The sequence below is a fragment of the Lynx canadensis genome, chromosome D4, assembly GCF_007474595.2.
Source record: "Lynx canadensis isolate LIC74 chromosome D4, mLynCan4.pri.v2, whole genome shotgun sequence".
Lineage (NCBI taxonomy): Eukaryota > Metazoa > Chordata > Mammalia > Carnivora > Felidae > Lynx > Lynx canadensis.
In genome coordinates this window covers 32,394,770-32,407,515 of record NC_044315.2, presented here as the reverse complement: position 1 = coordinate 32,407,515, position 12,746 = coordinate 32,394,770, and the positions used below count along the sequence as shown (strand labels likewise).

The 12,746-nt window shown below is 36.4% G+C and overlaps 1 protein-coding gene across 12 annotated transcripts in view; it reads right to left on the bottom strand.

Moving 5' to 3' along the window:
- KDM4C (lysine demethylase 4C) overlaps nucleotides 1-12,746 on the bottom strand; it is a 437,278-nt gene that overhangs the window by 299,991 nt on the left and 124,541 nt on the right. For 11 of the 12 annotated variants that reach the window (XM_030294155.1, XM_030294149.1, XM_030294152.1 and 8 more), the window contains 2 exons: nucleotides 7,320-7,423; nucleotides 3,114-3,251 (listed from right to left, as the gene is read on the bottom strand). In XM_030294155.1, coding sequence (XP_030150015.1) covers nucleotides 3,114-3,251; nucleotides 7,320-7,423 — 242 coding nt within the window. Of the gene's footprint in view, nucleotides 1-3,113; nucleotides 3,252-7,319; nucleotides 7,424-12,746 lie in introns of those variants that run through there. The other variant, XM_030294156.1, reaches the window with a different exon arrangement.

The following is a 12,746-nucleotide window of genomic DNA, read 5'->3' as shown; positions in this document are numbered from 1 at the left end:
CAAAAATGCCATCACAGCACCCTACAATATAAGATAACTTATTTTTCTGAGAATAGCCAAGATAATATTAAAATTGAGGGGTATAATTTAAGAAAGCATAAGTATGTTTTAGTGAAACATTCAAAACTGTATCCATTACAATTTAGCTTCCAGTTTTTTGTTGTTGTTTAAATAACCTTGTTTTTCACTTCATTTTATTTATTTTTTAAGTTTATTTTATTTATTTATTTTGAGAGAGGGAGAGGCAGAGAGAAATGGAGAGAGAGAATCCCAAGGAGGCTCCATGCTTGTTAGCACAGAGCCAGACCCGGGGCTCAATCTCATGAGCCATGAGGTCATGACCTGAGCCAAAATCAAGGTCAGATACTCAACCGACTGAGCCACCCAAGGTGCCCCTAGTTTCCAGTTTTTATGCAGAATAACTAAATTAGTTACATCTACTCAAAGTAGATTCTTAATATATCACCATGTCAATTATTAATTGGAACTCCGTGGTAGACAGAATATTGCCCCCACCTTCACACCCCTACCCCCAACAACAAAGACATCCATGTCCTATTCCCTATAATTTGTAAATATGTCATCTTATGTGACAAAAGGGATTTTGTGGACTGCCTGCTCTGAAATGTACAAGACCACCTGGAAGGACATAAGAGATATCTCTAGGAGCAAAGACCTGGCTGACAGGCAGCAAAAAAATGGGAATTCAGTCCTACAACTATAAGGAACCAAATTCAGCCAACAATCTGAGCAAGGGAATGGATTCTTCACTAGAATCCCAGTTAGAAATTTAGCCCTGCAAACACCCTGATTTTTGCTTAGTGAAACTAATATCAGACATACAACCTACAGAGATGGTAAGTGAGTATTGTTTTAAATCACTACTTTTATGGCAATTTGCTCCAGTAGCAATAGAAAACAAATACATTTCTCAGAGCAGCACCACCTCACCAAAATAAGGGAAGGGTGGAGACAACACCTAAAAACATCTCAAACACATGCAATCTAGTGCACTATTCACCCAAAACTGCAGTATAGCCATTGAACAATTTTGTACCTAGCAAAATTCCAGAACCAAGACAGTCATATTCCTTAACTAAATTGAGTGATACAAATCAACGCAGCATGAATGGATATCCACATACCTAAGGTTTTCTCCCTCTCATAACAGATCTATGGGTGGAGAGGTATTTCTAATTTATATAGGAAGGAACAAACAAAATAAACAATTTTCCTAATGATATATTACTAGCCAGAAGAAAAGTTGGGCCTTAGATCCCTGCTTCCTCCACCACAGCGCACTACTTCTTACAGTCCCACAATCCTAGGCTCTGTCAGCTGGGATTTCAGAGGACCACTGCCCACCTCTCTTACTTGGTCACACCCCAGTCCCATTCTACATTAAAAAAGAAATGTGGAAACCCACCCAGGACATTTTAGCCTTGAGGAGAAACTAATCTGGCCAATACCGTGAACTAGATCTGAAACTCAGAGTAAACAAGCACCAGCTAATTTTCTGATAACTGAACAGCTGTGACAGCTGACTTACTCTGTCAATGATTAAAACTGCAAACCACAGGGGCACCTGGGTGGCTGAGTTGGTTAAGCATCCGACTTCAGCTCAGGTCATGATCTCGCGGTTTGTGGATTTAAGCCCCACATTGGGCTCTGTGCTAACAGCTCGGAGCCTGAAGCCTGCTCCAGATTCTGTGTTTCCCTCTCTCTCTGCCCCTCCCCCACTCACGGCTCTGTCTCCCAAAAATGAATAAATGTTAAAAAAAAAATTGTTAATAAAAAAAATAATGCAAACCATAAAATAACATACCTTGCTATTACTATGGGTGTATGGCTCTGTTTCAATGTAGATCCAAGCACTACCTCTCTGTGAAAACACTGCAGGTAGCTGGCCAAGGTACATACACTGAGTTTCCTATTTTTTTTATTAGGTTTATTATAATATGAAGGATCCATAATAGGAAGAAGTAGTTCAGTTCTGTTCCTTTCTAAATTACCCTTCATAAATAGAAATTACTCAGAACAGAAAAAGTCTTCTAATAGCAGGAGCTTTCCTTTTTTCATAAATCCATACAAATGGTTCCTAGGCTGCCAAAGGGCTCTACTTTTATTTTAATATATTATGTAATTTTCTAAATACACATGTAAATCAAACCTGGTGTTCTTTTCCCTGAATATATTTCTAAGTTCACAATGGTTCCACATACAAGCTTTATCAATGTGGAATGAAAAACACTCACTTATACCATGCAGTGGCCAAGATACAGCCACATAAGCTGTTATGTCATTTTCCACTAAATCTGTGTCAATTTTACACACTCCGTAAAATACACAGTTTCATTCATAGCTGCCCTCTGCCAGCCTATACCCTTGCCTTCAAAGCCATAGGAAAGAAAGCAACTTAATGTAAGCCACCATCCCTTTGAAGATGTCCTCTATTTAACACCACAGAGGGAAATTAATTAAATTTAATGGAAGTTGTTTCTTGTGAATGAAAATACACAGTATGTGAACTAAATTAAATATACTGAGCAGGAAATGCAAAATTTTGTACAAATGCAACATAAAGATACATTTCTTATTAAAGTATATTCTGCATTACTTTCAAGAAATTTATTTCTGCACTAAGGGAAGTTTTAATCATTTCTTCTTACCACCCTCCCTCAACCTCTTACTATAATTTTTACAGACATTTTCATCTATAAGTAGTTGTTTTCTAAGCCATGGAACTAAATTCCATATTTAGTCCATGTTAGGTAAAGAGCCAAGTCTTTACCTAACATGGAGCCACAGGGAGCCACTGGGAAATCTCACAAAAAAATAATTGGTGGCTTTAAGAAAGGAAGCAAACATCAGTTGCATAAAATTACCTCTCAAAGTAAACTTCTCCACAAAAATCTCAAAACAGAAAACTATAGCTACAAATGATAACACATGCCATGTAAAACAAATATATCTAATCTGAAAATAAATTACCATGGTGCGAGGCACACAGTATCAACGAAGGGAAAAAAAGTGCTGCATATGATCTTAGATTTCCCACCACAATAACCAGAATACACATTTAATTTATGCCTTATTTTTGAGGCATAACTTACCAATTTAGCAACCTTCCCATAGTCAATCCATCTGACTGTAGCAAAATTTGTAGATTCTGCACAGTTGAAACCATGATTAAAACCAGCATGGTAGCCATATGGAAAAGTAATCATAAATTCTCCAGCCTCCTGAGTGATCTGCAGGGTACAAAACATATAATATTTTCAATTATCAGATTTTCCAAATTGCAAAGACAATTAAAATATATTTCCTGGGGCGCCTGGGTGGCGCAGTCGGCTAAGCGTCCGACTTCAGCCGGGTCACGATCTCGAGGTCCGTGAGTTCAAGCCCCACGTCAGGCTCTGGGCTGATGGCTCAGAGCCTGGAGCCTGTTTCCGATTCTGTGTCTCCCTCTCTCTCTGCCCCTCCCCCATTCATGCTCTGTCTCTCTCTGTCCCAAAAATAAATAAACGTTGAAAAAAAAATTGTTTTTAAATAATAAAAAAATAAATAAATAAATAAATAAATAAAATAAAATAAAATAAAATAAAATATATTTCCTATTAAAAAAAAGAAAAAAATGCCATGATATCAGAGCTATCTAGTATAAAAGAAGTTCCCCCAGATCTTTATCCAATCCTTCAGTAGTTTTTCAGGAAACTTTAAAGACTTTTCTAAACAGGGTGTGACCTTCTGGCAATGTAATTCCCTCATTCAATCCATAATCAAAGATATTTTATTTTATTTGAAGCTGTCTTTAAGTTATCCAAGTAAATTTGTTCATATTAGCAATCAATGTGCATATTTTTAATACTTTAAAAAATCATGTTACTGGAGTTATTTCACAGGACATATTTTGACTGATGTTTGTTAGAGCTAAAAAAAAAAACCTCAATAATGCATGCTCAACAGGCTTTACTATTAATTCTATTGCTAAAGAGTTGGTGGTATTCACCAAATTATTCTTCCATAATATTCAGAAAACATTTAATTAACTGTGTTCCATTTAATAGTAAAATTTCTATCAAAGAATTATTCAAATATGTATGTGTAAGTGCATCTTCAAATATAATTAAAGTAACTTGAATAAACCAGTCAGAGATTAAAGACCAACATGAAAAATATACTTATTCCACTCCTATTTATTAGGCTAAAGACATGGCTTTCTATAATTACCAAAACACACAAAATACACCATGAGCTATAGAAAAATAGTAAAACAAAATTTTTTGGTGTTTTTTTTTAATTTACCTATACTATTATGGACTATCAGATTTATTATCCATGGTTAATTTTCAGTCCTAAAATGTTGAGAAATATGTGGGTATGTACATGTATGTAAACATTCAGGAGGCATACTGTATAAATAAATAACAATTGTATACAATGCAACTCGGTTGCCATTTTAGGGATGCTAAAATGTTGTAAAAGTATTTTCTTTCCCAACAATCCTGAAATTTATCTCATCATCTTCTCCCCCATGACAGCCCAGCAGGTGTTCTATCGCAATGAGCAGCAACTCAGTTGCCACCTGGCAGGCAGAGAATGGCTATCAGTGTTCAACATGGTTCCGGTTCCATCATTTTGAGCCACATGAGAACACAGCCTGGTTCTCTCCTTTCCTGGTCTCACTGAATTTCATTAATTATAATTGTGCTTGGAAACTAGGCACTTCCCTGTACTTTGTGATAAAACAAAACTCACCCTGATCACCTGTTTATAACCCTACATAGATGGGGGAAGAGGGTGCAGCTGCTGCCTTTGGAATAAGGAGACTATCTTCACTGCTCCACTGAATGCCACCTACAATCTTTTTCTACTCTACCTAGAAAATCTTGCTCTTGCCATGTTGAAAAAGAGCACCTGTTCCTATTGAATGGGACTCTAAGTTTTATGCTTCTGTATAATTTCTAGAAACAGGTCAGTCCCAGTTTACCAAAATATAAGGCTAATTAACTGCCTTTGGTGTAATATACAGGTCAGAAAATAGAGTAACAGAAAAGAATAAGTCCCTTTTATTATAAAACTAAACAATCACCACAATTCCACAAAATGAAGGAAGTTGAAAAGTGCACATGATCTAAAAGCATACATTATGTTTATTAAATACTTTTTCATATATATATGTACATATATATATGATTATGTGCAAATACATTGAAAGGAGGAGGAAAATAATGTTTCTCCAAATGTGAAAGAACTGTCTAAAAAGAGGGTCAAAGTAAGGAGAAAGAATATGTTCTGTATAACATATATTATGCAAAGCCCTTCTTAGAGGTCATCTCTTTTCATCCTCGTAACAGCCCTATTAAGTAGGTACTATTGTTATCATCATTTTCCAGCTAAGAAACTGAGGCTTAGAAAAATTACATAATTTTCCCAGGTGACAGAATCAGGAATAAATTTGTGAAGTTTAATTTGGAAGCCTACACTACTCTGTCCCACGTTACATTACCATTATCAGAGAATATGTTTCTTGAGGAGCACGGAGTTATCACACATCCTTCATCAATGTAGAAAGGGAAGTGGCAGTATTTCATATGAAAAACTGCAATTGCCAATCAGATGATGAGGCACTGGTGTCTTCAGAAGCCACAAAATGTCCCACCCTCAAGAGAGCAGAGGAGAGCCATCTGGTGATTTACCAAGGAGTATTAAGAAGCCACAGCCCAGAAAGGGGTGGAGGGCACCTGCCTCCTTCTCCCCAAAGCTTGGAAAGGAGCTATGAGTTCCAAGGCCTCCATCCTGGGGAAATGAACCAATCCCACAATCCTACTACTTCACATAATCCCTTCTCCAAAGACCAGCTTGATCAATTATCTATCACCAGCCCTAAAATCATAAAAGATTTTCTATCCTTGGGAGACCCTAGTTCACTCATTCTCCTCTGTCTTCTAAAACTCCAACTTAAATAAAAGTGTCTGATCAAGCTAATGCCAACCACCTAAAAGAAACACTCACTGATGATGTGTCTGAGACTAAAAAACCCAGTGCCCAGAGGTATCTGCAAGTGAGACAGAGTGCCACAGCAGCAGTGGCCCATCTCAGGGACACACCCCCCGCCCTCTGTAACAGTGGGCACTGTGACAGCGCTGCAGTTCAAGACCAGCCTCTCTCCACATCTGTGCACACCTGCCACAGTGCACATCTCAGAAGCATGCTTTTTGTCCTGGGTAAGACTATGTGAGTAAAACAGTGGTGACAGCATCTCTGTCACACAAGACAGATATGTCTCATCTTATGCGTGAATATAGCTAGATGCTTTGTGCATGAGCATGGATTCCCCTCAGGCTGGAGAATGATTCCTGGTCCTTGCAAAAATTCCACTTTGAACAAAGCTGGGGATTGGGGGGTGGAATGCACTTTAAGGGCCTGAGATTAATAAGAGGTAAAGATTTAGTCACAAGTGAAAAACATCTGAAGTGAAAAACAGCAAAGATTATAGGAAGAAAAGTCAAATTAAAAATGAAGAAAAAAAAGAAGATGAAGAGGGTATAGCTATTTATTAATGTTTCTATAAGGAGCTAATTACTAAATCCTCTTCTGAGAGGGAGCTTTTATTTATCTGGTCAAAAGTTTTTTGTTTTTGTTTTTTTTTCTTCATTTTAGCTTCTTCACATAAAAGTTCTCATGCTCTGTAATAATTCTGACCCAATAACTACCCATGGACACAAAAATAGAAGAATCTAGCATGTACTGAGTCTTACAGAACTTAATCTTTAGAAATACTCCAAAGAAGCAATATCTGATTAAGTCATCAGGCAATTTTATCCATAATGAAATTTTCATTGTACTATGTCTGAATGTGTTTAGAAGCAACATACTGGTGTCATAATCATTGACTCTAACCAAACTTCTAATAATAATTGTTTTTAAAAAATTGATCACATATATATAAATTGTTATTCATAATCACATATTGATCACATATATATAAATTATGTTAATGTTTTATGTTATAAAAGACTTCAGTGTATAAGTGCTACATCTCATTTTGTTGAACGGTCTGCATTTTATTTTCAGTATTGTTATAAGTGAACTATAACCAGCATGAAATCTCTAGTAAATGTATCCTGAAATAAAAGTAACTTCAAATTAGTATTTAGACAAATAATTGCCAGGTTATAAAACATAAATCTGAATTTTCCTACCCACATCCTAAAATTCATATTTGAAGTCAAGGATATATAAGCTTGTGTTACACTTGTCTTAAATATAAATACTACACACACGAAGTGAAATGTTAAAGAGTAATACTAATATACCTTGTCAAAGGGAATACCATACTTCTTCAGTACTGAGGGAGATATCAGTGTCATCTTGTGGCGAAGAAATGCATCACACCCTTGAGAACTGCTTGGGAAAAAACCTAAATGGAAATAATAAATACAAGTAGTAACGTGTCAATTATGATAAAATTTCAGACAGGTTTTGTAAACCTTACGTTCTAGTATTCTCACAGAATGACAGCTTTATGCAAATAGAGACTAACTCGACCATCAAAAAAAACCTCCGGTTCTAAAAATTAGAGTCAATTCTTAAAAACTAAGGAATACATATGTATATCACTAAAGGTAGACCTTCTTACAAAAAGAGCTCCCAAAATTATTTTCATAACATATAAGATTACTAAGCCTTACAAATTTATTTTTTTTTATTTTTTTAGTGTTTATTTATTTATTTTTTGACAGAGAGACAGAGCATGAGCGGGGGAGGGGCAGAGAGAGAGAGGGAGACACAGAATCCGAAACAGGCTCCAGGCTCTGAGCTGTCAGCACAGAGCCCGACGCAGGGCTCGAACTCAGACTGGGAGATCACGACCTGAGCCGAAGTCCAATGCTCAACTGACTGAGCCACTCAGGCGCCCCAAGCCTTACAAATTTAAATGAACACATTTTAATTCAACCTGCCTTGTAACTGATGAATGTGCAAAGTAATAAAGCTGATTAGGAAGGTAAATACACATTTTCATAAAGAAATCTCTCATTTTAAAAAGGCTCCTAGAAGTGATCATTCCAGATACACTTGTCCCAATGCCTGGCAAAGAACAGAAACACAGCAGTTTCCCACCTTTCTGTGTTTCTTTTTGATCAGTTTAAAACAGTTAACTGCTAGTGTAGATAATGCTGCTATAAACACTGGGGTGCACGGATCCCTTTAAATTGGTATTTTTGTGTTCTTTGGGGAAATTTAACTCATATCTGGAATCTAAGAAAGAAAACAAAAAGCAAAGGGAAAAAAGAGAGAGAGAGAGGCAAACCAAGAAACAGACTTTTAACTATGGAGAACAAACTGATGGCTACCAGAGGGGAGGTGGGTGGGGACATGCATGAAATAGATGAGGGGGATTAAGGAGGGCGCTTGTTGTGAGGAGCACTGGGTGAAAGTGTTGGATCACAATACTGTACACCTGAAACTAATATTACACTGTACATTAACTAACTGGAATTTAAATTAAAACTAAAAAAAAAAAAAAAAAAAGGTTAGCTGCTATCAATTTCCTGAACCAACTTCCTGGCCAGCACCAGTCAAATGCTTGGACACCTGCTCCACCAGCCTGTGTGGGAGCAATGTTTTGAGGAGTCCCTTAAGTGAGGAAGCTTAACATGCAGCAACCCTTTCACTCAACAGTATATTACAGACCAAAACAGAGTCGTTTTTTTCTACCACTGACTCCATCCCTGCAGTGCTGAGGCAGACTCTCATGAATTCAGCTATGCTAAGCTAGAGGAAAATGGGCATGCATGACCCTGGCTCTTCACCTTCCTCAGTCATAGGGAAACACAACCATGCCAAAGAGAGTGGGAAAGCAAGAAGGGAAAGGCACACATGGAAAGACAGAGAAGAATCCGAGACAGAGAACCCAGACAGAAAACAGAACTCACCAGGAAAACAAGGGATGCACATGAGTAAAGCGGGAAGAAGCAAAGATGCTGTTTAACTCCTCCACTACCAAAATGAAGAGAAAGCCACGGGAAATGCCAGTTATCTAACTCTGTGCTTCAACACACAAATAGGTCAAGCATGTGACGAATCTGACAAAAGGATTACCAGTACTCATTAACTCCATGAACCATTTTAACCTCATGGAAATATTTCACAAGAATATTTTTAAAGTAAATAAGACTTTATTGATGCTACCATGTAGCATGTGCTCATCAGAAGGAAATAAATCAGCCAGCCAAGAAATAGTCATTAGGTTATAAGGAACCATCTGCAAAAAGGCAGCATGTACTGCTTAAACGTCTGCACTTGAATTTTTTAAGTAGTTGGAAATATTAAAAAGTATATGCCAAAGGAAAGAACAGAACTATTACTATTCCCTATAATACCAATGAGAGTAAAAAGAATAATTTTGCCCTATATGGTCATTTGATGCAGCCCTTTGTTTATGGTTAATACTTATTATACATAAGTAGAAAATAAAACTTTATACCAAATAAGCAACCCAACGAAAAAATGCAGACTCCAGTGAATGAAGAGAAAATACCACACTAGTGTAATGGCCATATTTACACAATATGAAGTCCTGAGTCTTACACCACCGACAGTAAAGCACAGAAAAGTCGTCCCCAAACGCACAACCCATGGAAACATTTTAATATTACAATTCAAGTGGATTTAGCAAACTTTTCAAATCTGTAACTTTGTGTATCTTAAATGAATTGAGTTTTAAATTAAAATCAATGAAGAAAGAGGAGTCTATTTAATTTTTTTTTAATTTTTTTAACGTTTTTATTTATTTTGAGACAGAGAGAGACAGAGCATGAACAGGGGAGGGTCAGAGAGAGGGAGACACAGAATCTGAAACAGGCTCCAGGCTCTGAGCTGTCAGCACAGAGCCCGATGCGGGGCTCGAACTCACGGACCGCGAGATCGTGACCTGAGCTGAAGTCGGCCGCTTAACCGACTGAGCCACCCAGGCGCCCCTATTTAATTTTCTTTTGATATGGATTTATAATCAGGGCCTGAACAATGTGGTAACTGGTCATAAGTTAATTTAAATTGGAAAACCACGGGAGGAAGGTAATTTACAGTATATTAAAAAACTTGAATTGGTTTAGAATTTATATTTACAACAGGCTATCAAAATTATATTTTACATCACTGAAAAACACCTCGTAAACAGCACAATTTATGTTCAAAGCATGTAACTCAAAATGAATTTTACCTCAAAATATCTACAGCAGTACATAGCTTATTCCACAGTGTATGAAAAGTATGTTATGTAACATATAAGCAAGCCAATATAATCAGAATACTTATAGATACAAAATGGTATTTTTAAAAACTCAGAGCAATGCTGGCTAAAGAAATGCTACTATCTTTCATAATTAGTTTAAAAAATGCTTTGGAATCATCTACATAAAAAAAACTCTCTGATATAAAAGATAACATTAGGGTAAAAAATTCAACTTAAGACAAGTTGAGTTTTTCAAGAGTCACAAAGAAAAGAAAAAAGTGTTAAAATTTTTGCAAATAAGTTCTTTAAAATATGCCTTTCAGAAGCATTTTTTTCTACTCTAGTATTTGCTTTCTTGATGTTAAAGTTCTGAATAATTTATTTGGAAGAAGTGGTCTCTAAAAGTTATATTTTAATGTCACTACTATAACATTCCATAAAATTTTCTAGTTTACCAGTCACACTCTTTTCATGATCTTGGAAATCAAGAAGTTCCAACAAGAAAAAACTTCTACACTGACCCTTCAATGATCTAAGAGTGGAAACAGCAGCTAGCATCCCACTGCCACGCCTCACACCCATGTTCACCAGCTAATATGCCAGGTGTAGAACACACAGAATAAACCTGCCACATCTTTCTGCAGCAACCACTTTTGTCACATTAGGTCACCTGGCTTATTCTTACATAAAAATAAACATATTAGGTAGGGGAGCAAGACACAAAATCTGCATGAGTGTTGTGGGGTAGTGAGGTTTTACTCTTTTCTCCTACAGGGATATTTTGGTAAGAATATTTGAGAGGCAGACTACAAGACATGAACTATGCTATGGGATTTTTGTATAAACCTTATCCAATGCCCTCTTACAGATGCTTGACACACAAGCTTACTTGAGCACCAACTTTCCTCTCTCCTTTGCCACTCTGAATGAACACACACCTTTTCACTGGTATTAAATAGCAAAGCTAAGTTTTAGACCAAAGATCTAATTGTCTGAAATATTTAAAGCCACCCTCACCTTGTCCACATGGCCAGCAAAACAAGAGAGAATAGCAGTTGTTAATAACTTGCTGAGTCTTACTGAGACATGGATTCTAAACACAACTTCAACACTCATGTAGCTTTGAACAGTCGTATAATCTCTCAGTTCCTCAGTTTCCCTGTCTGTACAATTAGGATGCTATTATCATCTTCCTCACTGGATTCTTTTTTTCCAGCTTTATTGAGATATAACTGACATGTAACATTGTATAAGTTCAAGGTATCAGAGTAAGAATTTGATTCACGTATATACTGTGAAATGATTACCACAATAAGTTTAGTTAATATCCATCACTTCATACAGTTACAGTTTTTTGTAATGATAAATGATTTTAATGATACAGTTATAATTTCATAAATTTTATCATATCATAATCATAAATGATATATCATAAATGACAATGATACAGTTTTTTGGATATGATAAAAACTTTTAAAATCTACTCTCTTAGCAACCTTCACATATACAATATTAACTATAGCCACCATACTGTACAGTACATCTCCAAAACTTATTCTTCTTAGAACTTTTAAGTTTGTACCTTTTGACCACCTTAACTCATTTTCCTTACCCACCATGTCTGTGAACCACCACTAAAATCTGTTCTCAGTATCTGTATGTTCAGTTTTTTTAGATTCCACATGTGAGATCATCTAGTATTTGTCTTTCTCTGTCTGACTTATTTCACTTAGTGTAACAACTCAAGATTCATCTATGTTGTTACAAATGGTAGAATTTCCTTCTTATGGCTGAAATTCCATTGTCTTCACATGTAACACATTTGCTTTATCCATTCAAATGTCAATGGACACTTAGATTGTTTCTATATCTTGGCTACTGTGAATAATGCTTCAATGAACATGAGAGTGGAGAGATCTCTTCTAAACAATGATTCCTTTTCATATATATCCAAAAGAGGAATTGTTGGATCATACAGTAGTTATACATTTAATTTTTTTAAGTTTGTTTATTTTATTTTGAGAGAGAGAGAGAGAGAGAGAGCAAGCAGGGGAGGAGCAAAGAGGAAGAAGGAGAGAGAAAATACCAAGCAGACTCTGGGTTGTCAGCACAGAGCCCAATGCAGGGCTCAAACTCGCAAAATGTGAGGTCATGATGTGAGCCGAAACCAAGAGTCGGATGCTTAACTGACTGAGCCACCCAGGCGCCCCCTATCTTAAAATGTTTTGAAGAAACTCCATACTGTTTCCTACAATGGCTGTCCTCACTGGATCATTACGGGAAACCAAAAGGATAATGCACAAATAACTTAGCTATAGTCAAAAGGTAGAAGCAACCTAAGTGTCTGTCCATCAACTGATAAATGGATGAACAAAAAGTGTTAATATTCACACAATGAAATATTACTCAACCATAAAAAAGAATTAAATGCCCATACATACTATAAAATGGAAAATATGATAAGTGAAAGAAGCCAGACACAAAACGTCACATATTGTATCATTCCATG